The following is a 27,628-nucleotide window of genomic DNA, read 5'->3' as shown; positions in this document are numbered from 1 at the left end:
TATTATTATTATTATTATTATTATTATTATTATTATTATTATTATTATTATTATCATCATCATCATCATCATTATTTTTATACTACTAAAATTAAAAACTTCAACAATACAAGGTTAGTAATTTTTTAAAAGGCTTTTGTTGTGTCATATAATAAGTTGTAAGCTTTACATAATTATTAGTTTACGCATTCTTTCCTTCCAGGATTATATCAAGTTCCTTGAAGGCATTGAACATAATGGATACAAAGGTTCAGTGGAAGTAGGTTTGAACCTCACCAAGCAATAGCCTGCCTGAGTGGTCTCAGTATTTGGATTCTTGGTTGTGGTTTCTGCATTTTAATCTAGTGTGTTCTGTAGGAGTAGATAAACCTAATATATGATATAATGCTATTTCAGTATGGGAATAAGTGCAATTTTAGGCATGTAAGCAGTTACATAGATATAGTTATTACATTTGATCTCAGACAATATATAATGTAGTCTCAAGAATCATCATAGCTAATGCTGCATGGTTCCCTTTATGAGTAAGCACTTGGAAGGTATAGAAGGAAGGCACTGGGGTTCACCTCTTCAGATTACATAGCTACAGGAAGAACTAAAGGATTGATGAACTAATACTTTCTCAAGAATATTAGTTCCTTCTATAACACTGCTGTGTGGTGTCTGTGAAATTACTTTTGGCAGAATAGTCATTTAGAGGATTTATAACCCTGGTAATAGGTGCAATGCTATCTTTTTTTTTTTTTTTTTTTTTTTTTTTTTACCCGGCAACGTCGGCGGACCCATTTTTGGGCTCCCGCATGACGGTCTGCTGAAACGGCGGACCCCGTTTGGGGCTCGGCTCAAAACATCTAATTTGAGCTAATTGTAGGTGGTGGCGGCATAGAGCAACCCACCATGCATGCCCTGGGTCATTGTGGTGGGTGATTGATCTTGAGGGGGCTTATTTGTCATAGGTGGTGCTGTAAGGTCATGGCAGACTGAATTAGCTATCCATACAGTAATCACTTGTCAAATTCTTTAAAGCAGACAACAAGCAACTCTCGGCTAGATGCCACATGTCACAAGACTTTATTTTGTAACAAACACCCCCAAAAAGATGGAGTTTGAGTAAAAGTAAATATTTTTAACAGCTTTATGGTTATGAGAGGAGTACTCTGATATACGTTCCATGCTCTTTTCTTAGTCTCAAAATGCAGTGTAATGTTGCCGTTTTTCGGCCAATTCTCAGCTTTCCCATAGCCGAAGCCCACAGGTTAAGATATGGGTATTTTTTATTTATTACAGTAATTTTACTTTTAACAAGTGTTTGCATAGTTATTTTCAGTTAGAAGTTTGTTTTCATACTTCTCACATTCTTTTAACTACATAATGAGTTCACAAATATACACTTTTAACTACATAATGAGTTCACAAATATACATTCTTTTAACTACATAATGAGTTCACAAATATACATTCTTTTAACTATATAATGAGTTCACAAATATACACTTTTAACTACATAATGAGTTCACAAATATACATTCTTTTAACTACATAATGAGTTCACAAATATACATTCTTTTAACTACATAATGAGTTCACAAATATACATTCTTTTAACTACATAATGAGTTCACAAATATACATTCTTTTAACTACATAATGAGTTCACAAATATACATTCTTTTAACTACATAATGAGTTCACAAATATACATTCTTTTAACTACATAATGAGTTCACAAATATACATTCTTTTAACTACATAATGAGTTCACAAATGTACACTTTTAACTACATAATGAGTTCACAAATATTCAATTATTATAAAAGACAAGGTTTATCTTTTTACTAGTGATGTATAGAATGTTAATATTAATAGATTCCCATATACTTCACCATTAGTTAAAATCATGTGATGGAGTACTTTTAAACATGCACTTTTTTTTAAATAATTCCAAAGATTTTCTCACCATCTTGACAGTGCAGTAATCAAGAAAGTGATGATGATGATGAAGATGTACATATGTGTATATATATATATATATATATATATATATATATATATATATATATATATATATATATATATATATATATATATATATATATATATATATGAAATCTAACAGATCGTTAAATGAAATATATTGTTACCAGAGTACTGCCAGTTATCTGCAAATTATTCACAAACATAATCACAAAAAGGATTTTAGACACATTAGATTCTAACCAGTCCAGGAAACAAGCTGATTTCAAAGTGGGTTCTCAGCCATGATTAAAATATAATATTATGTTGACTCCTTTCCGGTAAAAAAAAAAGGTGGTTAATGTTCTCTTAAGTCAATGTCTGTATCTCATATATCATATGACAGACAAATGAAAGTGGAAGAAAGTGCAGGTCTGGAATTTCCTCCCATCTTTCTTCAAGAAGCATTCATGTTTTCTTAAATATAAAATATCTTTCTTAAGTCTTATTCTAGGACTTTATATTTTCTCATACTGTACTACCTTGCCAATGAAATTAACATATATAATTTATATAATTATTTCACTTTCATCGTCACCACTTAATGTGCCAGTTAAGGTGGAGAGAAACCTCAGACAGTACATAAGAACTCAGTTAAAACATTGTACACACACACACACACACACAATGCTGTTTACATATTCTACACAACTGCTTGTCCTACTATACATGTCTGTCTAATCAGCAGGAATCTAGACAGTGATACAGCTCCAAGAGTGGCCTTTTTAGAAAGGAGTTAGTAGAGGGTCCATTCTAGTGTCCAACCCTTAACCTCCTATACTGTAGTAGCATCTGAGGCTTCTTTTGCCACATGTAAAAAAATATATTCTCAGGGGTTCATATACTTTCCTTGATTTGTATGTTTGAGAAATACCATGTTATTATCTTTTGTTACTAAGTCCACCTTATGCAGCTGAAATAGTCAAACCTTGAAGTACCTGACACATGCTGAAATCATTAAATGTTCTCATTATATGTGGTATTGTCAAAGTTTTGCATTGTTCTTTTAACTAACCAGATATAATACCTGATATCTGAGGAAATATACCCGTTGTTGTAATCCTCATCCATGTTACCCTGTTTCACATCCCAAATTGGGATGGGGGTGGCTTCAGTATATATATAAGATCTAACAGATCATTAAAAACTATATTGTTACCAGAGTACTGCCAGTTATCTACAAATTATTCACAAACGTAATCACAACAACTGGTTACAGTTGGAAAGATATCGCAGTGAAATGGCCTGCTATGTAATTTTCACCTCCTCCACACACACACTCACATACAGACTCCGTAGTGCAGTGGTTAGCACGCTTGCCTCACTGCCAAGAGGTTCCGGGTTTGGTTCCTGGATGGAGTGGAGACGGATGGGCAGTCTTTATTAATCCACGTCCCCTGTCCACCCAGTAGTGAATGAGTACTGGGTATCAATTTGTGGGTTGTGTCTTGCCTCCTGTATGTGCATGGGTGGAGGCTTGTGAGATCCATGCTAAGTCAAGGAGGGTGCTGACAAGCAACTACAAGTATCTCATGGTCAGACTATGGTGAATTACACACACTACAGAGCTTTATAGTGTAGTGGCTAGAGCTCTTTGCTCATAAACAAGAAGTCCTGGGTTTGATTCCCAGCTGGAATGGATATGGATGGGCAGTCTCCTTTAATCCGAGCCTTTTGTCCACTCTGCAGTAAATGGGTACTAGGTATCAGTCAGGGGTTGTGTCCCACCTCCCAGATGTCTGGGTGTGATGTAAAGTTCCAGCTGTACCCAAAGAACCATCACCTGAATTCGAAACTCATTCGGGGAGGGCACCAGCTGGCAATCATAAATCCAGTTCATGATATAGCCGTAGTAAATGGCACACACACACACACACATGGTGGATGGAACAAACAGTCACACAAGCCAGTCTACAGATGATACAAAGATCTAAAGGAAGAATTAGACAGGATTCACAATTGGTGCTTTGTGTGGAAACTAAATTCAACCAAAAAGAAATTTAAATTAATAAAGATGGGTAAAAGTGCTAAGAGGCCATCACATAATTTTTCGTTGGGAATTGAATTAATAACAAAAAAAGGAAAAAAAAGCCTCAGTGTTTGGGGCAATTCGTCCCACAGGAAACAAATAATATTGTCAGAGAGACCTATATGGGCTGTTGACAAACATTTGAGTGGCTTTTCACTACATGGATGTAGGGATGAAGAAATTTAAAGTGACTCTCAACCACCCCAAGCTAAAATATGCAGCATTAGTGTGGTCCCCACATAAAAAATAAAAAATACAGATAATCAAGATCAAGAAAATACAAAGAGTAGCAAACAAGAAGGTCCCATGCCTTACAGATTTAATTCACAAGGAAAGACTGGAAAATATGGCACTGCCATCCTCAGAAGAAAGAAAGGTGATTGTAGTGTTCATGAAGGGAATTGAGAGAATTGATAGAAAAGATCTCTTAGTGTGGGATAGAGAATAAAAAAAGTAGTGCTCCACAGGTGCTACGAACTGTGCAACAACTTGAACAATGTGATAGTCCAGTCCAAAAACTTTAATGGACTCAGACAAATTTGACTGAATGAGACTCCAGGACCTGACCTCACAAGAATTGCTCATGGCATATGTATCACAACTAGGTGGCCGTGGTGGTGGCCGAGCAGTCAGCCTGCGGGCGTGGTGAGCCTGTGGACCTAGGTTTGAGTCCCATTGAAACATGCTGATTTTTCAACCAATACCAAGTGGCAGAAGATTACCCACATGCTGCCCAGATCTTCAGTCAACCCTAACTTCAAAGACTTCATTCAAGTTGAACATCAGGGGGCAGCATGGGTCAAGCAAGAGTCATACATCATGGCAACCTTTATAAATAAAATTTGCCAATGTCACTAATGGGCTGGGGTCGCCTAAGAGACCCCCCAAGAGAACCTACTGGCACTATAGGTTGAACCTAAAAAATAAAAAAGGTAAATACCCACACTCAAAAAAACTGGAAAAATTAGGGCTGCCATCCTTGAAAGAGAAAAGCTATCAAGGTGAAATGATTTCAGTGTTCAGGGCAATGATGGAAGTAAACAAAATTGATAGTCTGTTGGAAAGAAACTGAGACAATGTGACTGAAAGATATAGATATAAAAAAAGTTTTCCATATAGCAGCACAAGTGTAGATTAGACTGGACTTGGAAATCAATCAGTCCAAAACCTGATGAGTTTAAAGCTAAAGGCCTGTCCAGACGAGCGGCGGTGTCCGTCGGGTAGCGCAGTTGGCGGGCAAATTCTGCCGGGCCTACCCGTGAATGTTGTCCACACAGCCATGTTGATGAATAGGTGGGCTTGGCCGATGATGCCAGTAGCGTGTGAAGTGCGATACGATAAGCATGGCGCCTAACATTACTATGAAGAAAATATTGTGTAGCATAATAATTGCTTTGTGTGTAAAGAAAAAGAAAAAGACATCGCAAGTTACTGATGTGAATCATGTTACAATTACATGGGATGTGGGAGGGAACCCTGCTATGGGTACACTATGTTAACTTATGTCTGGCAGGGTCGAAGCTCAATCCACTGGGCACTGCCTGGTGATTTCGCTCAACGGGCGCTTGGGCAATTTGACGGTTTGCCCATCAAATGTGCCCGTTAACGGGCATGCCCACCGATCAGGCCCAATGAGTGAAACTCATTTCTTGTATATCACAGTTATATAAATATAAAAAGGCACTGATTTAATTCTAGTCTCATCCATTGAGTCTGTATGGACCAATGTTCTTTAAACTTTTTTCTATCCAACCCAGTCTGGATAGTATATGGATTCCCATTTACTCTGTCTACAATACTTTTTATATACAGTGTATATCCCTCCATATGATAGTTATTTATATTGAATTGGGACTTGTTACTAAAGAATCCTGGTCTTGAGCCTAAAGCCCTCGACACCCCAGACTGAGGACAGGCACTGAACTACTTTTTTTGTGAAAATATTTATGAGACTCAGTCTCTTGCCCAACCTCAGTCATTTGTGTGGTAGGTATACAAGAAACTGTGTGCACCACCCAACTGGTGGGCAACAGGGTTACTAATTCCTGACACCAAATATATATATATATATATATATATATATATATATATATATATATATATATATATATATATATATATATATATATATATATATATATATATATATATATATATATATATATATATATATATATATATATATATATATATATATATATATATATATATATATATATATATATATATATATATATATATATATATATATATATAAACAATAGTTCCTAGGTGAGTAGCTCTTGGTCCTCCACTCACATAAGATCTTTTCATTCACCTTTTAAGACACAAAATTCAGTGGCATGTGCGATATCAAATAATCATGTCCCAAGAAAATATATTTATGATTAAGTTTTGCAGATGTATCAAAACTTTCATGCTTTATGGTAAACCAAACTACAAATTGTCATGCAACAAAAGTATTTAGTTTCAATTTAAGTAACAGAAATAAAATCTCAGTGATAATTTCTCAGTATTTTTTTGTATATTTTGAAGCTCAACCACTCACTCTGGTTAAGCAGAAACTGAGGCAATAAGTTCCAGTTAAGAATTTCTAGTGGACCCATTTACACCTCGGAATTTTCCAGTATTAAAATCAAATATATCAGCAGCACCACTTGTAGCTGAGAGGAGTGTTCATGATAAGTCCTTTGGGATAAATGATTTTGTTATCTTTGTTCTAGTCATTATTAGTTATCTGCTGGAGATCTAGCAGTATGGACCGTCATCATTAGGTGAAGAAGGCTGATGCATGCAAGCAAGTACAAAACGAAATAAACAGATAAAATGACCCTTTCTGCGGTGTATGATCTGTTCCATCAATTCAAACCATTTCCAAGTTTGCCTTCATATAGGACCAACTTTAGTTTATTTATTTTTCTGTTGACAAATTTGATGTACCATTAACAGTAACTTTATCTCTGTAAGACCACATGGTATTTCTGTGACCACTAATGCTGCCATCAATAAATGCAGTCACTGCACTGGCATGAGTATTTTGCAATGTGACTTCCACGATGGAAGTTGAAATGTTTACTTGTGTATTTTCTTAATTCCAGTGGCCTTGGTATGTGTTTATATAAATGTTGAAAATTTCAACATAGATTTTAAAGTCTAACAGTATTGTTTGTTGTTGCATTGTCTACTTAGCCTGTGCACAAGTATTATAAGAATATCACTCAAGTTTGTAGCCCATTCATGTGTAGGAGTCAACCAGTTATGACATTCAGATTTAGTGAACAAATATGTTAGCCTTTCGGATGAGGCTACAAGCTATGTAGTCCTTTCAAAATTACCTTGAATATTATTACGGACAGTGTTTTCAGTTGTTTTGAGGTGTTGTAAGTGACTTTGAATGAAATCAACATTCTTTAGAAGTGGGCCACATTGAAGTATTTTAGGAATACATATTTATTTCATATTGAAGTAAGTTTGACTTGATTACTCTAAGAAATGTTGCTGCTACTTTACATGTTCACTCAAATGCAATAAAACCTTCAACAAAATCTGATTATTTTTATTTTATTATTATTTTTTTTTAATTATACTTTGTTCAATACCAATGAAATGTGAAAACTACTGTATGATTTAATGACAGATTCTGGAGTATAAGATGAAAAAAAGTTTGTAATTCTTCATGGGGTATGCAACTTTAGTATTTAACCCCTAAAGGATGGGCTGGAGGGCAATTTTCAGTTTGCAGAGCGTGTGCCATGTTGATAAATTTTGGCGAAATAGGTGTTCTTCAGCAATGCCCTGTGTGGCAATTTCAGACAAAAACATAATAGTTCATAGTGCTTTAACACCACCAATCTTTCATCTACATGATAAAAGAAACTAGAAGTCCCTTGGTTGCAGCACGGCAGAGATATGATGTTGGGAATTACAAATTTTGGCTGGACAGTGGATGACAGGATTTCCCGCACCCTGCCGTTCTCCACCCTAGTAGGAATTCCCACCAGCTGTCCTTTGGGTTAATTATATGTCTACTGCACATCCAGTAGTTTACATTTAAGGTGGAAGGCATATCACCATTGGAATACCTGAGGTGCTATTGAAGAATTTCCCAGCCAACTGACACCCAGTGCTTATTCATTGCTGGATGGATAGGGGCATGGATTAAAAGAGACTGCCCATCTGTCTCCACTCTACCCAGGAATCAAACCTAGGGCCTCTTGTTTGTGAGGTGAGAGCACTAACCACTGCACTACAGAGCTCCGTGAGAGTGTGCATGCATGCATGCATGCATGTGAGTGTGTGTGTGTGTGTGTGTGTGTTTTGTGTGTGTGTCAGGAAATAATATTATGTATTATGTTACAGATATTGACATTTCCACAAAAAAAGGAAATGTGTACGAACAACTGTGAATGAAAACTATAAATATCGCAAAAAAAATTGAGAACACTTACTTCAGATATTGATGTGAGAGAGCACACACCAGTATATTAATATTTTATTATAGCAGTTAACAAAAAAGTATTGTAATACAGTACACATATACCGAAGATTTGCTCCTACATTTGCTTAATTTCTTCATCTTTAATGAGTGGAAAGGAATGTGGCAATTACAAGGGATGCAGTCTGAGGAGAAGAAAGGCTGGGCATGAGAACATTTGTTACCACTTGCTGAGGAAGGCAGTGTAGAGATGCCACTAGGAGGAGTAGGTTAGAGGGTCGCAGTGGATCACTGGGGCAGACTGAGGCTGTGTGGCTTCCCAGAGTGGCCTGAGCTCTCTCTTGCAGGGCTGATATCAACAGCATCCCATCAGTTGAGAGTCCAGGCTCTGACAAGAAAAAGACAGCTGGTGATACATTCTACTTTATTGACAAGATATGCTTTGTTTAGGTCAGTGGATATCAATCATGTGATAAATCACGACTTTTTTTTTGCATGCATGAGACTACAGTTCTGGACTACAATTAGCTGGACAGAATGTTATATGTCATCATCATTTATAGAACTATTTTTATATTTGTTAACTTATTCCATTTTTTCTTTGTTTCTTGTATTTAATAATACAACTAAATCATAGTTATGGATTTACGTGATCTTAGAAGAATAACAGCAGAGAGCAGCAGCAGCTCAGTGGAGTCCAAACAGTACTGCCGGCACATCCTGAGCGCCGCCACCACCTGCCCGGCCTCCTCACTTTTGGACATACTTGGCTGCAGTTTACAAAATATCTCTTAGTGCAGTAGTTTCTCAACTATTTTTACTTACTCATTTGACATTTACAGTAAAAAAATCCTGGGATCTTAATTTCAATTTTCAGTTCCAAAGGAATAGTGCACAATATTTGGTATAATAAGGATGATACTTTTTTTCAGTAATGTGCTGAAGTTTAGTTAAATATTTATCTTGTGAAAATATTGGTTGTGTAGTACATACCAATATCCCTTCATTATTTGTAACTTTAAGTTCAACTTTTAGTTCATTCTGTAGAAGTAGGAGGAGGTCCAGGGGCCAATAGGCTGCATGCAAAAGCAAGAGTTGTGGCCAGGCTCTTGTGAGTAGGAGGAGGAGGTCGTGGGGAGGCAACGGAGTGAGGAAAGGAGAGGTTCTGGCCTGCCGCACCAGCCACCCTAGCACCTGCGTGCCGATCTCCTCCCTCAGGTGACCTGGGGATGAACAGGTATGACAGAAAAGGAAGATAAGAATTGATGGTCTTAAAGTACATATATTTATTGACCATGTACCATATATGAATCATCTCAAAAGTATCTGACTAGTTTATTGTGGCATTTTATGATGCACAATTGTTACTTTGATCTTCCATGTAACAGTGGAATCCCACCAGTTGCCGGACAAGGAGGCCGACAGACGGACAGATAAACAGGTAGAAAGGCACACAAATACAGAGGGACAGACAGACAAACATCCACCAATTCTTCATTAGCCTCTAAGTCTAAGAGATAAAAACAATGCAAGGGATGCTTTACCGCTGCTGTGGATGGTGTTACACATATGAAAAAAAATATTAGCAATCGTTGACGCGCCTGGAAATGATACACTTATTGATGTTAAAACCATATTTTATCGTCGGTAAACGCCGACGGCGGACACCCGACGCCATGCTTGAAGCCATGTGCGTGCCCTCGGCCTTTTGGTTATGGCGGTCACGCTGACAGCTCACGGTCAGGCGCATCAAGAACAATACATACAGTCCACGTGATACAGCCACTGGGCGCACAATTGACGAAAGTTCTACGCCCCTATATAGTGTATCAGTCTGTATATATTTTACCCTGATCCTTCGAACTCCATTTGTTAGGCTTTCATGCGTGATTGAAATACTGAATGAATAGACGAATGAATGAATGAATGAAATAAAAAATACATGATTGGATGAGTCTCCCTTCTCACGTTACAGCAAATGCCTTAACCTGAGCTGTGGTACGGATTTTGTTGTGGCGGCAAATCACTTAGGGTTATTTTCACGTAAGAGCGCCAAGTTGTTCCTCATTCCAAGATATTTATCATGAACACCATCAGTAAGGCGAAGAGTAATGCCCAATGGCGTTATCAAAATGGGTGGGTGGAAACACAACCGATGGAAAATTTCTCACAGGACGTTACATGCAATTCCTCTTCTACCATCTTCAGGGCACACACACACACACACACACACACGCGCACACACAAACACACGAGCAGTTGATACGTTTAAACTGCTTTCCCAAACGAAATCATATGGGCAAAAAGTGTGCATGGGCTAAAAATAAATAAATAAATAAAATAAATAAATAAATAAATAAATAAATACGACGAGTTTGAAAACCCTGCGAGCAAGATAAGAATTCAGATAGGTAAGAACAAGAGGGAGAGAATAATGCCTCTAATACACTTACCTGAGCTGGCGAACTGATGAGCGTTGGGTCTGACGGCGCTGAAGGCTGAGGTGTGGAGCTTGAGGGGCGGCGGCAGGCGGGGATGCGAGGGCGGGGGCGGGGGCGGCCGTGGCGGGAGGAGCGGAGGATGGGGCGCCAGCGTGGTGGTGAAGAGTGGGTTCGAGGCCAGAAGAGATGCTAGGCTATGGGGAAGAAGAAGAAGAAGAAGAAGAAGAAGAAGATATGAAGAAGAAAAAAAATATGAAGGAGGAGAAGAAAAAAATATATAAAGTAGAAGAAGAAGAAGAAGAAGAAGAAGAAGAAGAAGAAGAAAAAGAAGAAGAAAAATATGAAGGAGAAGGAGAAGAAAAAAAAGAAAAAGAAGAAGAAGAAGAGGAAGAAAAAAAAAAAGTAGAAATTTAATAAGAATAAGAAAAAAAACATCTAAACACTTCATTTCCATACGTAGCTATACACGAACTCTGTAACTTACCACTGATGTAATATATTCTCTCCTTTCATGATTTTTTTTCATTTATCTGAATAACTGCCTTATTAGCTTTTATTCAGCTTTGTTTAATGGGTAGAACAGTTCATATGACGCTATTTTGACCCATATTTTCAAACGCTTTTAGCTCTTACAACAATATTTCCAAACGCCCTAAAACGAGATTGGTCAGATTCTTATGAGTATTTTTCGCATCAATAGTGGAAAACCCTTGTCAAACTATCCCTGCCCTCATGAACAGTGGAAAACCCTTGTCAAACTATCCCTGCCCTCATGAACAGTGGAAAACCCTTGTCAAACTATCCCTGCCCTCATGAATAGTGGAAGACCCTTGTCAAACTATCCCTGCCCTCATAAAACTACCCATGAAAATACCCATAAAAAACTCTACGAAATCCCCAATCAAATAACGATGTGTAGGCCCTAAAATGTTTGTGAATATGGACTACTATATTTTTTTAAGTAATTCATAAAATACTCACGACCAAGGTTTTTCTGATGAACACCATTGATTAGCAAGGACCGGAGGCACATCAAGCAGGCTGAGTATTGGCCCCGAGACTAATTTCGACGAGGGGTGGAAAGCGGAGGGCAGGAGCGGCGGGGGGCAGGAGATAGGGATGTGGGACTGTAGGGAAGGGGGCTGCGGTGGAGGTGGTGGTGGTGGTGGTGGTGGCGCTCTCCCGAAGTCAGCCGGCCCCGTTCTCATTTCTGGAGTGGGACAGTCAGGGAGGGAAGTCTGGTGTTGGTGATGGTGCTGCTTGAGTTTGGGTTTTCTTGGTCCTCGTTCTTCTTGTACGGCTGCGGGAAGACAGTAACGGGAAGAACTGATAAAATGAGAATCTCTGTTTTCTTTTAAAAGCTTTCTCGTAAATCTCTCTTACATTCTGCCATGTTAATTTGGTGCTTGAAGGGTTTTGTTAATTGACTTTATTATCTACAAAGGTGTTAAAGAAGTTGCTCTTACGGCGGTTTCATGTCTTCATGCAGAGTTTTTTTTGTTTTTTTTGGACAGAGAGAGAGAGAGAGAGAGAGAGAGAGAGAGAGAGAGAGAGAGAGAGAGAGAGAGATGATACGATTCGTAGTTTATAAAAGTAAGGGTAAAAAATAAAATAAAAATAAAAAGCAGTCGGTTATGATATCTGCTCAGCTTCAGTATCATTAACATCGACAAAACAAGGAAAAAGAAGCACCAAACCTGACAGCTGAGTGGCATCTCTTATCGGTAGCTGTGATGATAAGCAGTGAACTTTTTATTCATATATCTACACCCTACACAGAAGATTAGTTATGGCACCAATAGCATTTCTTCAAACCATTACGTGCTCAAATGTAGTGATTATTTCGCTATAGTTGCGAAATGAAATATGTCCACAAGGTGATTAGAAAAAAAAAACATTATTCCTCTCAATTAATATCCTTGTAAATACCACATGAAAGACTTGATCTGCCACGCAAGACTGACCGACGTGCAGGAAAGAATAAACTACCCACATGGCGTGAATCCGAGCAGGGAGAAAAGTATATTAGGCGTGTTCACATGTCAATATTTGATCTGCTAGAAGGGACTGTGGGGACGGAGTGGTCCGCTAAATATTGAATTATCTATTGTGTCCGATCACCGCGCGGGAGATGTATGGTTGTAAGTAGCGTTGCTTTTCCCATTTTCTGAAGTGCTGTTTTCCCGTTTTCTGTGAGTGGCATACCCATAGGTGCCGCGAGGGAGTGGACGCGCGTCGCTAAGTGCGTGTTGGCGGGGCCGGGAGTGGGGCGAAGTTGGGGTGGAGGAGGAGCAGGGGGGGGGCGTATCGTTTCCGTGTAGGCGATAATAGATGGTGGCGAGAGGAGAAAATATCGTAAAAAAATCATGTAATGGAGGCTCTTTACCGTTCCGGACCAGTAATAATAATAATGCTAGTTCCGTGTTTATCGTCCAGCGCACATTTCGTATATGTTTTCCCCTCTTAGAGCTTCGATTAAGTGGTGATAGATATTTGTTATAATGGAGAGGAGGAATATATGCTTTAAGTGCTAAGATAAGAGAAAATATATCTAGCTATATTTATGTATCTATATTTATTTATTTTTATGAGTTTTTGTTTATTTGTTTGAAAGTTAGTAATGTACACGCTTCCCAAGTACGCATGGATCACAAAACAGTTGAGGGAAAAAACGAACCAGAGTAGACTAAAAGTAAGATCATGCAATATTTAGACACCGAAAATAACGAAAAGGAAAACCAGTTAGCATACACACTTTTTTTCTCTACTGAACTGCAATTAACAAAACTAAATTAGCTTATAAAAAAAAAACTAACACACCTGTTTTTCTTCAATAACCGTCAAACTTCATGACCAAAGTGATTCCTCCATTTTCTACGCAAGGAGGCGGCGAGTGAGGGCTGGGGGCTGCTTTCGTCGACAGTGCTTAATATTTTTCTTGCTAACACCTCGTTGGGGCGTGCCGCAGACCCAGGTGTTCGGGCGAGACGGGGTGGAAGGCGGGAATTAGTCGCGATTCCGGAAGGGGTACCGATCATTTGCGCGCGTCATTTCCCGCATGGCTGGACTTCGCTGACAACACTTATTATTTCATGTGAGAATCAAGGATGGTTCGGGACGCGCCGGGCCATTGGTTCTTGCGATACATAATGGACGTGAGAATAGGCTCTTCGTGGCGGGCAATCCGGATTAAGGCCATAAGAGGCGGGATTAAGGAGGGAGGTAATGCACGGGACGAACATGACCGGCAATTACTTGGTATTAGCGTCCCGAGCAGCTGAGGTAAATGGACACTTGAAATAATGTTAATCAAGTGCTTTCTGTGCGCTCACCATGGAATCAACATTTGGGTCATTTAGCGGTAAGTGCTGAATACGAAATGAGAGGCAAGAGGGGGAAGGGGTTATACGACTAGCGACACCTGACGATCGACAATCACTCAGAGATAGACAGGTGTGTGTGTGGGGGGGGAGGAGGTCACGCCAGGCCCTAAGATTATACTAGAAATTATTGCCAATATACACCGAGTTATCAAATGTTAGGAGCGACCCTGACAGTAAAGAGCAGTAAAGAAAGTTAAGAAAAATAACATTCAATTCATAACTCCTGAACAAGCATAAACCTGAAGAACACATTACAGCACGACCCTATCAGATAAAAAAGACTAACAAAACACAAACGTTGTCTCAAGTATTGCTAGTCGATGTAAGACAATCTCCCAGCAGCATCAAGAGAAGGTATACTACATCTTCGCAAAACGCATGCCTATATCATTTCCTAACACATTAAATAACAAATCGCTTATTCATCCCTCTGAGGACTCGCCGTTGCAATGGCGAACCTCGAAGCGTCGTCAGTAGAAGCTCGACAAACAGCGTCTCCATTACCTTGTGTACACTGCTGCTCACCTGCCGGGGCGCAGCGACCTGTGGGTTAAGCTGTTAATGACAGGCGCGGGGGCCACCGAGAGCGTGCACGCGCCCCACCACGTGCAGCGGCCGCCGTGCACGTGGCCTTGTTTAGGTTAACGAATAGGTAATGAGACAGCTAGGGTGGCCTCTGTGTCGGGTGCCTGCCGTTCACGTGTGCAAAAGAATATAAGCGTGATTTTGAGAATGTTGTTAATTAAATGCACGAGGTCCTGTCCACACGTCATTCATGTAACGCTTCACTGTCATAACACTTTGGTAATGAGACAGTCCAGGGTGACCTCTGCGTCGGGTGTCTGACATTTACGTGTGCAAAAAAAAATATAAGCATGATTTTGAGGATGTCGTTAATTAAATGCACGGGGTCCTGTCCACACGTGTAACGCTTCACTGTCATAACACTTTGGTAATGAGACAGCCCAGGGTGACCTCTGCGTCGGGTGTCTGACATTCACGTGTGCAAAAAAAATATAAGCATGATTTTGAGAATGTCGTTAATTAAATGCACGAGGTCCTGTCCACACGTCATTCATGCAACGCTTCACTGTCATAACACTCTGGTAATGAGACAATCCAGGGTGACCTCTGTGTCTGGTGATTGCCGTTCACGTGTGCAAAATAATATAAGCATGATTTTAAGAATGTCGTTAATTAAATGCACGGGGTCCTGTCCACACGTAACGCCTCACTGTCATAACACTTTGGTAATGAGACAGCCCAGGGTGACCTCTGTGTCGGGTGCCTGCCGTTCACGTGTGCAAAAGAATATAAGCATGATTTTGAGAATGTCGTTATTTAAATGCACGAGGTCCTGTCCACACGTCATACATGCAACGCTTCACTGTCATAACACTTTGGTAATGAGACAGCCCAGGGTGACCTTTGTGTCGGGTGTCCGCCGTTCACGTGTGCAAAAGAGTATAAGCGTGATTTTAAGAATGTCGTTAATTAAATGCACGGGGTCCTGTCCACACGTCATTCATGTTACGCTACACTGTCATAACACTTTGTTACACAGCGTTATTATGCTTTGTTACACAGCGTTCTTGGTGCACGCTTCCACGGCAAACGTTCAGCAGTTCAAAGTTAGCAGTAAGTGCGAATTTCGTGCTCAAAGTTTGGGCAACACAAAATAAATTCAATGCTATAAGCGACCGACGGTGATAAATATTCCACAATCTACAAATATACGTAACATCCTAACCCTTATCAATCCCATCTCACAACGATATTCCAACTTCCACGAGCGAACACACACGGCAAAGAACACGCAAACACACACACACACACACACAAAAAAAAAAATGCTTGCGTGTATTTTGACTATAACGGCTCAGGCATAATCAAGTACTATATGATCACAAAGAAAAAATATATCAATAAAAAACGTGCACATGTGGTCAGGGCATTTGGTCTATCCCTTACACACCTTTATAGACTGCGCTGCCCACAAGGCTTACCACGTGCACTCATGACAACCTTCTGGCAATACGCTTTATGGGGCAGCAAAAAGAGAGGGAAGATTAGAGGCAGGGAGCGAAGGGGGCAGGGTGGAAGGGGAGAGGCAGGGGGGGGACGAAGGGAGAAAGGGGTGAAGAGGTGAGATTATGACTGGAGAAGTGGAATAACTGAGGGGGGGTGGGTGGATATAAGTGGAAATGGGAAGGGGAAGATAACACCTGAAGATACCGGCTAGCAGAAGTGGTGTGTTAATATGAGTGAATGGAAAGGGGTGAGATTATGACTGGAGAAGTGGAATAACTGAGGGGGGGTGGGGGAAGTGGGGGAATATAAGTGGAAATGAAAAGGGGAAGATAACACCTGAAGATACCGGATAGCGTGGTGCATTAATATAGGTGAATGGAAAAGGTGAGATGTTTATGAGTTTGTGTTTCCGGAGTACCTTATATGCTTTCATACTTTCTTTCGGTTTCCCTCGTCTTTCTATCTCTCCCTTTCTTCCTTCTATCCTTCCTTCATATCTTCCTTTCTCCCTTTCCTTCACTTCCCTCTCCTCTTCTCACCTCCCTTCCTTTGTACCTCTTTCCTCTCCCTTCCTTCCCCCCTCCCCCTGACACTTCCCTCCTCTGATCCTCTTTCTGTCACTTCCTGTCTCTCCTTCCCTTCCTTCCTTCCTTTCTCTGTACCTTCCTTCCTCCCTTCACTTCATTTCCCTCTCCTCTCCTCCCCGCCCTTCCCTTCTTCTTCTCCCCTCCCCTCCCTTCCTTTGCATCTCTTTCCTCTCCCTTCCTTCCACCCTCCCCCTTGCCACTTCCTTCGTCTGATCCTGTCTCTCCTTCCTTTTCTCCTTTCTTCCTTCCTTCCTCCCTTCCTCCCCTTCCATTCTCAACACACCCAACAAAAGGCTCATTCGAACACCTGACTTTACCTTTATAACACGTAAATCAGCGCGGTACAGTACCTCACACCTGCACCTTCCACCCTCCCTATACCCTTTCCCTCCTCCCTCCCTATATACCTTTTCCCTCCTCCCTCTTCTCTCCCTCCTTCCTCCTTCACCCCCTTGAACACCTGCAGCAGCTTCCTCCCTCCACTTCCTATTCCCCTCCCCCCTCACCTGCTCCAACACCTTGCTCCGGCCACCTGCACGCCACCAATCACCCCCGCCCCCCATCACACAAGGACAGCGGGTATTAACTTGACGACCAATTCTTTACGTGATCAATACATGTTTCTCTTTTTCTGATTCTGTCTGGTTGTCTATCTGTCTGTCTTTCTATCTATCTATCTGTGTTTCTTTCTATATATCTGACTGTCTGCCCGTGTATATCTATCTATCCGTGTCTATCTATCTACCTATATCTACCCGTGTCTTGCCTGTCTGTCTGTCTCTCCGGCTGTCCGTCTTCCCATCGGTCTTGAAGATAGATATATGACACAAAGTTGACGATATTTAGAGGGTTGTTAGACCTGCAGAAGCAATAAAGCAAATGACAAGTGAAAGGGAGTTTTTTTTATACCGGCAAAGTTTTATAAGAGCCGCAGTAGTTTCGTTTTTCTACTTAGGGAAAGTACAATTTGTATGGAGCGGAGTTTTTTAAAATTCCGAATGCAGGTAAGAATAAAAAGGCATTAAAAAGGCATTACTGAAGTGTTTTGGCAAATTTGTTGTGTCCTGCATAACAATTTTTTTATCCGTGGCTTTGTCAAATTATCGTTTGAATGTTATTGCTTCGTGCTTGCATTTATCATCATGAGGGAATTCATCTGATCAGAATATAAGTGACGAGAAGAAAAAAAAGTAAGTCCATGGGTGGGAGGAGAAGGGAGAGAGAAAGGGAGGGGTGTGGAGGAGAGAAGAGAAGGAAAAGAGAGAAAGAAAGAAGGAAGGAAAAAAGAACGACCGATTGAACGAAAGGAGGGAGGAAGGAAGGAAAGGAAGGAAGGGAAGGGTGAGGAGGAGAAGAGAGAAAAGGGAAATGAAGGGAAGAGATGAAGGATAGAGAATAGAAGGAAAGAATGAACGAAAAGAGGGAAGGAGGAGGAAATGAAGGAAGGGAGGGCTGGGGAAGAGAGGAGAGAAGGAAATGAAGGAAGGGAGGGCTGGGGAAGAGAGGAGAGAAGGAAATGAAGGAAGGAGAGCTGGGGAAGAGAGGAGAAGGAAATGAAGGAAGGAGAGCTGGGGAAGAGCTCAGAGAAGGAAATGAAGGAAGGGAGAGCTGGGGAAGAGAGGAGAGAAGGAAATGAAGGAAGGGAGAGCTGGGGAAGAGAGGAGAGAAGGAAATGAAGGAAGGGAGGGCTGGGGAAGAGAAGAGAGAAGCAAATGAAGGAAGGGAGGGCTGGGGAAGAGAGGAGAGAAGAAGGAAATGAAGGAAGGGAGGGCTGGGGAAGAGAGGAGAGAAGGAAATGAAGGAAGGGAGGGCTGGGGAAGAGAGGAGAGAAGGAAATGAAGGAAGGGAGAGCTGGGGAAGAGAGGAGAGAAGAAGGAAATGAAGGAAGGGAGGGCTGGGGAAGAGAGGAGAGAAGGAAATGAAGGAAGGGAGAGCTGGGGAAGAGAGGAGAGAAGGAAATGAAGTAAGGGAGAGCTGGGGAAGAGGAGAGAAGGAAATGAAGGAAGGAGGGCTGGGGAAGAGGAGAGAAGGAAATGAAGGAAGGGAGAGCTGGGGAAGAGAGGAGAGAAGGAAATGAAGGAAGGGAGGGCTGGGGAAGAGAGGAGAGAAGGAAATGAAGTGAGGGAGAGCTGGGGAAGAGAGGAGAGAAGGAAATGAAGGAAGGGAGAGCTGGGGAAGAGAGGAGAGAAGGAAATGAAGGAAGGGAGGGCTGGGGAAGAGAGGAGAGAAGGAAATGAAGGAAGGGAGAGCTGGGGAAGAGAGGAGAGAAGGAAATGAAGTAAGGGAGAGCTGGGGAAGAGAGAGAAGGAAATGAAGGAAGGGAGTGCTGGGGAAGAGAGGAGAGAAGGAAATGAAGGAAGGGAGGGTTGGGGAAGAGAGGAGAGAAGGAAATGAAGGAAGGGAGGGCTGGGGAAGAGAGGAGAGAAGAAGGAAATGAAGGGAAGGAAGGAAGGACAGAACGAATGAAGAAAGCACGAACGGAAGAACGAACGACAGAAGGAAGAAGGGAAAGAAAGAGGGAAGGAAGGAAGGAAATATGGACGTCCGCGCACTTCCTTACATCACCTCGCATTACGCCCGGGGTTGCTCAATGTTGTATTATGAGAGAATCAGTTGACGAAGGGTAAATAATCACGGCATCAAAAATTCAGGCAGCTTTTAGAGTCCATTAGGTGCGCCTGACGATGCGTGATTGTCGGCGACGTATGCGTGTGAGGGAGCATGGCAGACCCCCTCTCCCCACCCCACGTGTGCCCCCGCCCCCCTGATCCACTCCCCCCTCCCCCTCCTGCGTTTCAGACTCGGGTTTGTTTACGTCACCAAGACCTGAGTTACTTGTCCCTTGATCTTGCTGCGTAACTTCTTTTTTTTATTATTTTTTTATGATAGAAGAAATAGACCAAGAGCTAAACCGAAAACAAAAAACTAATAATTACTGCTACTGTGAAAACCGTAGAGGAAGATGAAAGAAAAAAAGATAAGCATGATTATTATAGTTACGAAAATATCTGATTATATTCCACAGGTAGAAAATGATGAGTGATTATTCAACCGTCACTGAGATCATCATTGCCAGTTTTAAGACTTTACCCACGTCTACTTTATCATCTGTCCATGTAGGCTAAATATTTCACCCTGCTACGGGCCGCTATTACCAAAGGTCCGTGCTCCCCCCATTTTTAGGAGGGAGTAATTCTTAAATAACAACAACAACAACAACCTACCTGCCCCTCGATGTCTAAGTCTTTATAACCGGTATATAATAAAATTTTACTACTATATGTCTCAGCGTCACCGATTATGTATATCTACCTAATGAATCCATAAATCTATCATGCATCACTGATTCCTAACTACCTGTCTCTCGTAAGTTTTTATATTTGGTGCATGATAATTTACTTCACCTTCACAGAGTTCATGTTTGTCTTACGAGTTCATTCCTATCTATCTTACATCATCGTTGCTTGCCTGCCTCCCAATTCTTTAAAGTCACTATACTCGATGCATATCACTAGTTTATACTTATACCCATTCACTGCTTCGGGCGCTATATGAAACAGTTACGTCTATAAACATCCTCACCACACTTCAGTTACCAGATTCACTTTTCTTTTCCTATCGCAAGTTCACTCATTGGTGCGTAATGATGACTGTCTCTCTGTTTACACCAAATATTGAGTCAAGGTCCAAGCCAAACAAGTAGCACTGTTATTTGGTTCATTTTTAAGTATTTACTCACTCTGTGCTGCACTCAGGACATGATCTACCAACGCGGAGGTTAACGAAAAATAAAGTGTGTGTGTGTGTGTGTGTGTGTGTGTGTGTGTGTGTGTGTGGTGAAGGTCAAAACATGGCAGCCACTTTTTTCTTTGTGGCATCAACATGTACAAAGCGTCCCTCGTTCAGATATTGATTGCAACTTTCTTGGGAACATTACTTTTGAGCAGGAGTTTTCGTCTGTGAGGCAAAATATCAAACAGCCATTCCCTGCCAGAGGTACAGCAACTCAGAAAAATACTGCACAATCGCTCAACAAAACCAAGTCCAGACATGGCTGTAAATTTCTCATGTTCTCCGTTACGTGACATGAGCTGCATCAATATGTCCTTTATTTACTAGAACGGAGCGAACTGATGACTGGCTGAAGGGTGGGTATATGATTTATTTTGTTAACTTATTATTTTTTTCTCTATGCATTATCTTCTATCTAACTGTCACTGAGATCATTATTTAAAATCCTAAGAGTTTACTTGTATCTACCTTATCGTCTGTCTATGTCTCCCTTATAGCACCGACATCTGCCTGCCCATCGATGGCCAAATCTTAATATCCTGAATACAGTAAAAATCCTAGCTCTATAATTTGTCTTACCATCACAGAAACACGTATATTTATCTGTTGAGTTTTGTTTTTAATTTATACGTGATGCAGAGAAAGATAGAAAGATGGGGATAAATAAATATAGATAGATAGATAGAGAGAGAGAGAGAGAGAGAGAGAGAGAGAGAGAGAGAGAGAAAAAACACAGCTACACCAACCTTCCGTATTCATGTTGACGGAGAGACACTTCTGAAGGCGGCAGTGAGGGCACCAGTTCCTCCGCGCCTTGTCCACTACACACTCTCCCTTCCCGGCTGCGAGGAGGAGGTCAAAGAAATGGCATGAACAACAGTGCACAAAAATAATAAAATATGCCTCTGTAAATCCAATTAAAACAAATGATACACCACGTTAATTTTTCCCACTGCAGTTAAATGTGGATGGGGAGCAGATAATGAATGGAGTACTTCCTTGAGGATAATTTGAAGAGTTTTACGAAGTTCTTAGTGATATCTGTAGCAGTGTGTGTGTGTGTGTGTGTGTGTGTGTGTGTTTACGCTTTCGGGACATATACTGATAGATTGCATGACACGAACACTCTTAGGCTATAATTAAAGTGATGCAAACACCCAAAATGGCAAAATCAACACACACACACACACACACACACACACACACACACACACTTAGAACCAATCCTGCACCATGACCATTGCTTGTGATCCTTTTTCAACGTCACAATAAATCACAAAGCAGATCACCACCACCACCACCATGCCTCCCCGCCGCCGCCGCCTCAAACACATGCCCCGAGCACCCAACAAGCCCAGCGGCACACGGCGTAGTCATTACCTTGCGATTCCGTCATATTTGTGTGTATTACGACCGCGAGATCGATACGCACACCCGCCTGAGCCACGCGTTACGCCTTTTCCCCTCGATAGGTTTTATGTGTTGGAGCAAACTTTTGACCTGTGATCGAGACAGGAAGATTCGTTCGTCTGAGGGAATTTTGTATTCACTTAAGCCGAACTCATTATTTTGTCTTCTTTTATTATATTTTTTTCATTCATTCATTCTTTATTTATTTATTCATTTGTTTATGTATGCTTAAGTCCAACTAATAAAGTCGTAGAGGTTTCTCACATTAAATAACCGAAACTCATTTTTATTTTGTCTTCTTTTATTATATTTTTTTTCATTCATTCATTCTTGATTTATTTATTCATTTGTTTATTTATGCTCAAGTCCAACTAATAAAGTCGAAGAGGTTTCTCACGTTATATATGTTATCTTTTTTTTACGTGAATTCGATTTGTTTCTTACTATATCTTGTAGTGTGTGTACGTTTCGACTACACTGTATTGTAGTCTCAAAGTCACTACAATATAGTGCAGAAATATGCAGAGAAACTAGACTGAGTGATATAACTAATAAATCTAGCATTGTTTTAATAGAAAAAAAAAAAACTGTTTAAACAAGTAATTCGGATGACAAAGACGCCTAGTGTATATGTAAATCTATCAATCGTCCCTGCCCTTGTATTGAATCTAACTCTTTTTTAAGTATATATTATGCTTGTCAAATTAATATATTTTTTTTTAACAGTCTGCGGGTGCTACGAATACCTTTGTTCATAGTGTGTTGAAGCAGCAATTTCAGTGGATAACAAAAAACACCGCACAGGAAACACAAGACAAAACTAGGACAGACACACACACACACACACACACTCGCATGACTGTCTGTAACCGTTGCTTTTTCTCTACGATTTCTTGGCTTCGTTTTTGTCTCCCTGCACTCAGTCACAATCGGAGGTTAGGCGAGGGCGATCTACAATCAACTCTCTGGCCACGCGTGTAGGTCGGAAGAATGTGACTGCTGGCAAAAACTTCCTTCCTCGAGCGTGCCATTAACTTCTGACACACCATGCTTGCCGCGGAGGGCGTTTTTGTCGTTTTCCCTTTCATTCTCAACAATTTGTGTTTTTTTTCCGGGACTGAGTCAAGCTCGTAATGTTCCGTGCTTTAACGCATTTTTATCGTACAATTCTTTAAACGTATATCTATATTTTTGCATTTATGGTTGAATTTGGTAGAGCATTCCAGTCAATGTGTGTGTGTGTGTGTGTGTGTGTGTGTGTCCATCTATCTATTTATCTATGTCCAAAAAAAGAAAGTTAACGTAAACAATAAGCGTAAGAGGACACTAACATATGCAGGAGTAGGAGACGCCCTTCCTGATGGACCTCTTGAAGAAGCAGGAGCAGCCGTCGCAGCAGTACACGCCGTAGTGCTTGCCGTAGGACTTGTCGCCGCACACCTGGCACAGCACTGGGACCGGCAGGGTGCGTCCTGGAGGGGGAGGAGGGACATTCAGGCTACAAGGCGTCACATGAAGAGTTCTTGTGGTATACAATTATGGTATTACGTGTATAGTTATGGCAGTAGTGTGCAATCCGTCAAGGAAGTTGGAGACCTGTGAAAGACATGATAACTGATGTAAAATAATTAGTAAACTTCTACTGTAGCGCATTTTTTGTCTACCTTCTTTTCATGCCCTTGAGCTACACTTTACTGTAAAAAAAATACGTGACTGATTCTTTGGGTAAGATGTTATGATTAAAAGTTTTGGAAATAAAAATGTCTAATCCATTGTTACGAAGCTGATAATGGGTTGGGAAACTACGAACCGAGGTTAAACATCAAGAAATTATATAAAAAAAAAATCTCACTAATCGGTAATACATACTCATCTTGTGCAGTGCGAGTAAAGGCCTGATTAGTACAACTCATGAAGCGATGATACACACGTATATGACCACGTATTTGAGCAATCAAGATATCAGAGAAATAATGGTTGACAGTCTGGAGAGATATATAGCGAAGAGGATATAAGTGAACTCATTCCGATGTGATTAACTCTTGCAATATGATACATGAAATTATCAGCCAAGCTCTCGCACTGAAGGCCTTGACTCACCCATGGCCGCGATGGTTCGAGAATCTTGGAAGCTGTGGACTCTAGCCTGGGAGCAGAGCGTGTCAGCGTCGTTCCTCAACAATGATAAAAGGATATGAATTATATCCTCAGAATTCTAGCTGCCGTTTCTGCTGCAGTTCAAATCAGCGTTACAGTATTTGCGGTAGTCACGATATCGCATTTGAGACGAAAAAGACTTATAGTATTTCACAGGAAATAAAATTTATCTCTTCAGGTTCGAGAGACCCAAGAACATAATTCACAATGCAAGAAACATGTGAGTTTCTTGAAGTGGAGCGAAGGTCCAGGAAGGTGATGGTAATGATGAGATAATGATGGCACCGCCAGGGCTGAAGGGCTGCCTCTTAGCTGGTTTATTTGGTGATGTTGTATCTTAGAAACGCGTACAACCTGAATATTAAAGAATTTGAAATTTTTTAGGTCTTTTCAATTTTTCTGTCTCGACGGCTATCGATCTTTAAATTTAAAATCTGAAGTCTTTTCCGCTGTTATCGTTACTAATTACAAAAGCTATCCTTATTTCTTTTTCCGTTGATTTTACAAAACATTTATTTTTGTCGATGCAGGTTGGGGTCACAGTGATCTGTTTGTTTAACCTTTTCTTCACCAGAGGAACCAAGTAAAATATTTCATCCGAAATGTAGAGTTCCTTTCCAGCTGTCTCCACTTGTTGCTGTTTTCTTGCGTCGGCTTAGTCGGTCTGATTTTTAGTATTTCGCCATTTTCAGTTTCCGTCTGTGAGGGTTTTTTCTACCTTTTTAACGGCCGGACATTCTTGCTTGTTTCCATCACGCAGTCTTCTTACTTCACCACGACCAAGAAAAAAACTGGATCTCCTTTTGTTGGTCACACTTGATTAATTAATGTTCTTCCGCAGACAGGTAAACTTTTTTTATGCCTCTTCAGCTTTCTGGGCCGCCTTGTGGCCCTTTGAGTCACAGGTTCCAGGTGACTTTCGTCGTGTCTGCCACCTGACTTCCTGGCCGCCGGTCAGTCTGGTCACCCCGAAGCTCGTGTTGCCGTGGCGGCCGGTAGGTGTGATCTGTGACCGGGGTGTGTCAGGCCGCACTTGTCCCGCCGTGACAGCCCTTGCATGACGGCGGGCAAGGTGTAAGGGACGGAGGGAGGGGGACGTCAAGCGCCGCCATTTCTTGTGATGTCACGAGAATGGTGCCGCTCCGCGCTGACACGGGCTGCTGCTGGTGTCGGTGAACATCGGATATTTCACGATTGCAAGACCTGATTTTGTGTCTTTTATCATTTGTCGCTCACACTGCGATGCATCAAGGGCATGGCTCAGATATCAGAGAGACATGGACCGAAAATGCAACATGGAGTCAGCGCGAGGAAGTAAATTTCCCGGAGCGTGGCCGCGCGGCGGGAGAATGGCACTGATCTCTGATTGGTCAGGAGGTCGCCGGAGCAGGAAAGTGGGCAGTCACCTGCAAGGCGTCCCCGCTACGAGTGTAGGCTACTCCCCCCGCTGTTATTATTCATACACCTGCTTCGATTATCATCTTGATTTTTTTTTCACTTGTTGAATTACGATATCGACACAACATAACCGTCAATACTCAGACATAATTACTTGTACGTCGAACTGACATTTTAGCATTATAATATTTATTGCCTTGCACCTGAAGGTAGACGCTGGTGCCATTACTCATTCTAAGTTATGTCTTCGGAGTCTAATAAAATAATTAGGATGCAGATTATTTGTTTTCTTCTCAAGAATAAATATAATTTTCCTTCGACGTTCCACTTCAATGTTTCTGGAACTCTTTTGGCACAAAGAAGAGGTATATAGATACAAGGAACATGTCAGCTCATGTTAAAGCAATCGAGCGACACTCACCTGGCGTAGAATAGCATATGAAGGCACAGTTTCTCCCACAACTACTAAATCAATATTGTAAACGACATAAATCCTTCTCCTCAGCCTCCCTTCTTATTTCCCCTTCCCCCAGTCTTCCTTCACCTTCTTCTCACCCTTCCTTTTCCTTCTTTTCTTCATATTCCTTCCGATGTAGTTGTCTTCTTTTTCTTTTACTTCTACTTTTACTACTTTTACTCCTCCTCCTCCTCTTCTTCCTCCTCCTCCTCCTCCTTCTCCTCCTCTTTTTCTTCTTCCTCCTCCTCCTATTCCTTTGCTGTAAAATTACAGATAATCTGTTTTTCCGATTCTCTAGTTTTGTGGTTTTACTCTTTCCCTCCTTATTTCTCGTTTTTTCTGATGCAGAACAATTCTATGGAAAAGAAATCACAGAAAAAGAATATATATATATATATATATATATATATATATATATATATATATATATATATATATATATATATATATATATATATATATATATCATGTTCACGTTGTGATTCGTGGTGTGACTGGCAATGCAAGTGCCACTTTTTCTTGCCTTTAGTTTCCCTCTCACGGGATAAAGATTAAAACACTGCTGTATTGCACCGTTAAGTAGATGGGGACAACGACATATTAATAGTAGTGAAGTAGTAAAAATAACCACGACTCTATGAGCCCCCTCCTCTGCCGCCTCAATAAAAAAAACGAGATTGACCATGAAGTACATTAAATATTCATTCGCTGGCTGGCTGGACTGAGCTGCGGTGAGCTGGGTCGCATATGCAAGGTTCATACCCGGTAAACACTTCTAGCCCGCCACTTAAGACTCGTCAACATATACATCATCATAACAAAGGCACATTTATAGTTGTCATTACGATGCCAGACAAATAATAGCTCGACGGGAGTTTGCCTGGCGGTTATGTTGTTGTCAACGCGAATATACTCAGCAACTTGAGACCGCGTGGATGAAATTCTGCACCAACAAGTGGGGATAAAACATAATACGAAGCTGATAATTAAACGGCACTCAGAGGGGGTGAGATGCGGTCCATATCAAGCTCCTAAAACCCCTGATATGTTGTATGCAGACCATTCATTCATATCCCTGCCGATGTTCTCTTGTTCCAGCTCTTGTTTGCTTGAAGGTTAACCAGTGCAGCGTCTAAGACACCATGGCACCTTTGTGGATTTTTTTTTTTTTTTTTTTACATGAAAGGATACGGCTCAAAAAAAAAAAAAAAAAAAAAAAAAACGCCATCACGAAGTAAAGAGACGACACCTTCCTCACCCATGAACATTCTCCCTCACCCTCATCACTCCCTTACACGTCTTTGTTCACATTCAGGTTTGGCACACCGGCCGTTGAATGGAGAAAGTAAAACATGCATTTTTTTTTTTTTTTTGCCAGAGCTGCCTCCATTACTTAAAAACAACAACCTGAAAATCGGAATATAACCTATGATTCGTAAGCATAAGGATACACTAGGACGAATACTTTAATGATATGGAAACAAAAAATAATAAT

At 40.8% G+C, this 27,628-nt stretch overlaps 2 protein-coding genes across 7 annotated transcripts in view; one reads left to right on the top strand and one right to left on the bottom strand.

Annotated features, from left to right (window-relative positions):
• The window catches only part of LOC127001708 (gamma-glutamylcyclotransferase-like), a 24,812-nt gene extending 17,225 nt beyond the window's left edge, over positions 1–7,587 (top strand). For all 5 annotated transcript variants that reach the window (XM_050866820.1, XM_050866812.1, XM_050866816.1 and 2 more), the window contains exon 6: positions 203–7,587. In XM_050866820.1, the coding sequence (XP_050722777.1) occupies positions 203–286 (84 nt within the window). In that variant the 3' untranslated portion in view covers positions 287–7,587. The remainder of the gene's footprint in view (positions 1–202) is intronic.
• Positions 7,588–8,521: 934 nt separating this feature from the next.
• The window catches only part of LOC127001650 (photoreceptor-specific nuclear receptor-like), a 29,101-nt gene continuing 9,994 nt past the window's right edge, over positions 8,522–27,628 (bottom strand). For both annotated transcript variants that reach the window (XM_050866619.1, XM_050866613.1), the window contains 7 exons: positions 23,453–23,593; positions 21,458–21,553; positions 11,900–12,218; positions 10,931–11,112; positions 9,471–9,700; positions 9,127–9,247; positions 8,522–8,865 (listed from right to left, as the gene is read on the bottom strand). In XM_050866619.1, coding sequence (XP_050722576.1) covers positions 8,621–8,865; positions 9,127–9,247; positions 9,471–9,700; positions 10,931–11,112; positions 11,900–12,218; positions 21,458–21,553; positions 23,453–23,593 — 1,334 coding nt within the window. In that variant the 3' untranslated portion in view covers positions 8,522–8,620. The remainder of the gene's footprint in view (positions 8,866–9,126; positions 9,248–9,470; positions 9,701–10,930; positions 11,113–11,899; positions 12,219–21,457; positions 21,554–23,452; positions 23,594–27,628) is intronic.

The sequence above is a fragment of the Eriocheir sinensis genome, chromosome 2 (genome assembly GCF_024679095.1).
Source record: "Eriocheir sinensis breed Jianghai 21 chromosome 2, ASM2467909v1, whole genome shotgun sequence".
Classification (NCBI taxonomy): domain Eukaryota; kingdom Metazoa; phylum Arthropoda; class Malacostraca; order Decapoda; family Varunidae; genus Eriocheir; species Eriocheir sinensis.
Note: the sequence above shows the minus strand (reverse complement) of the source record. Positions and strands in the feature narration are given on the sequence as shown.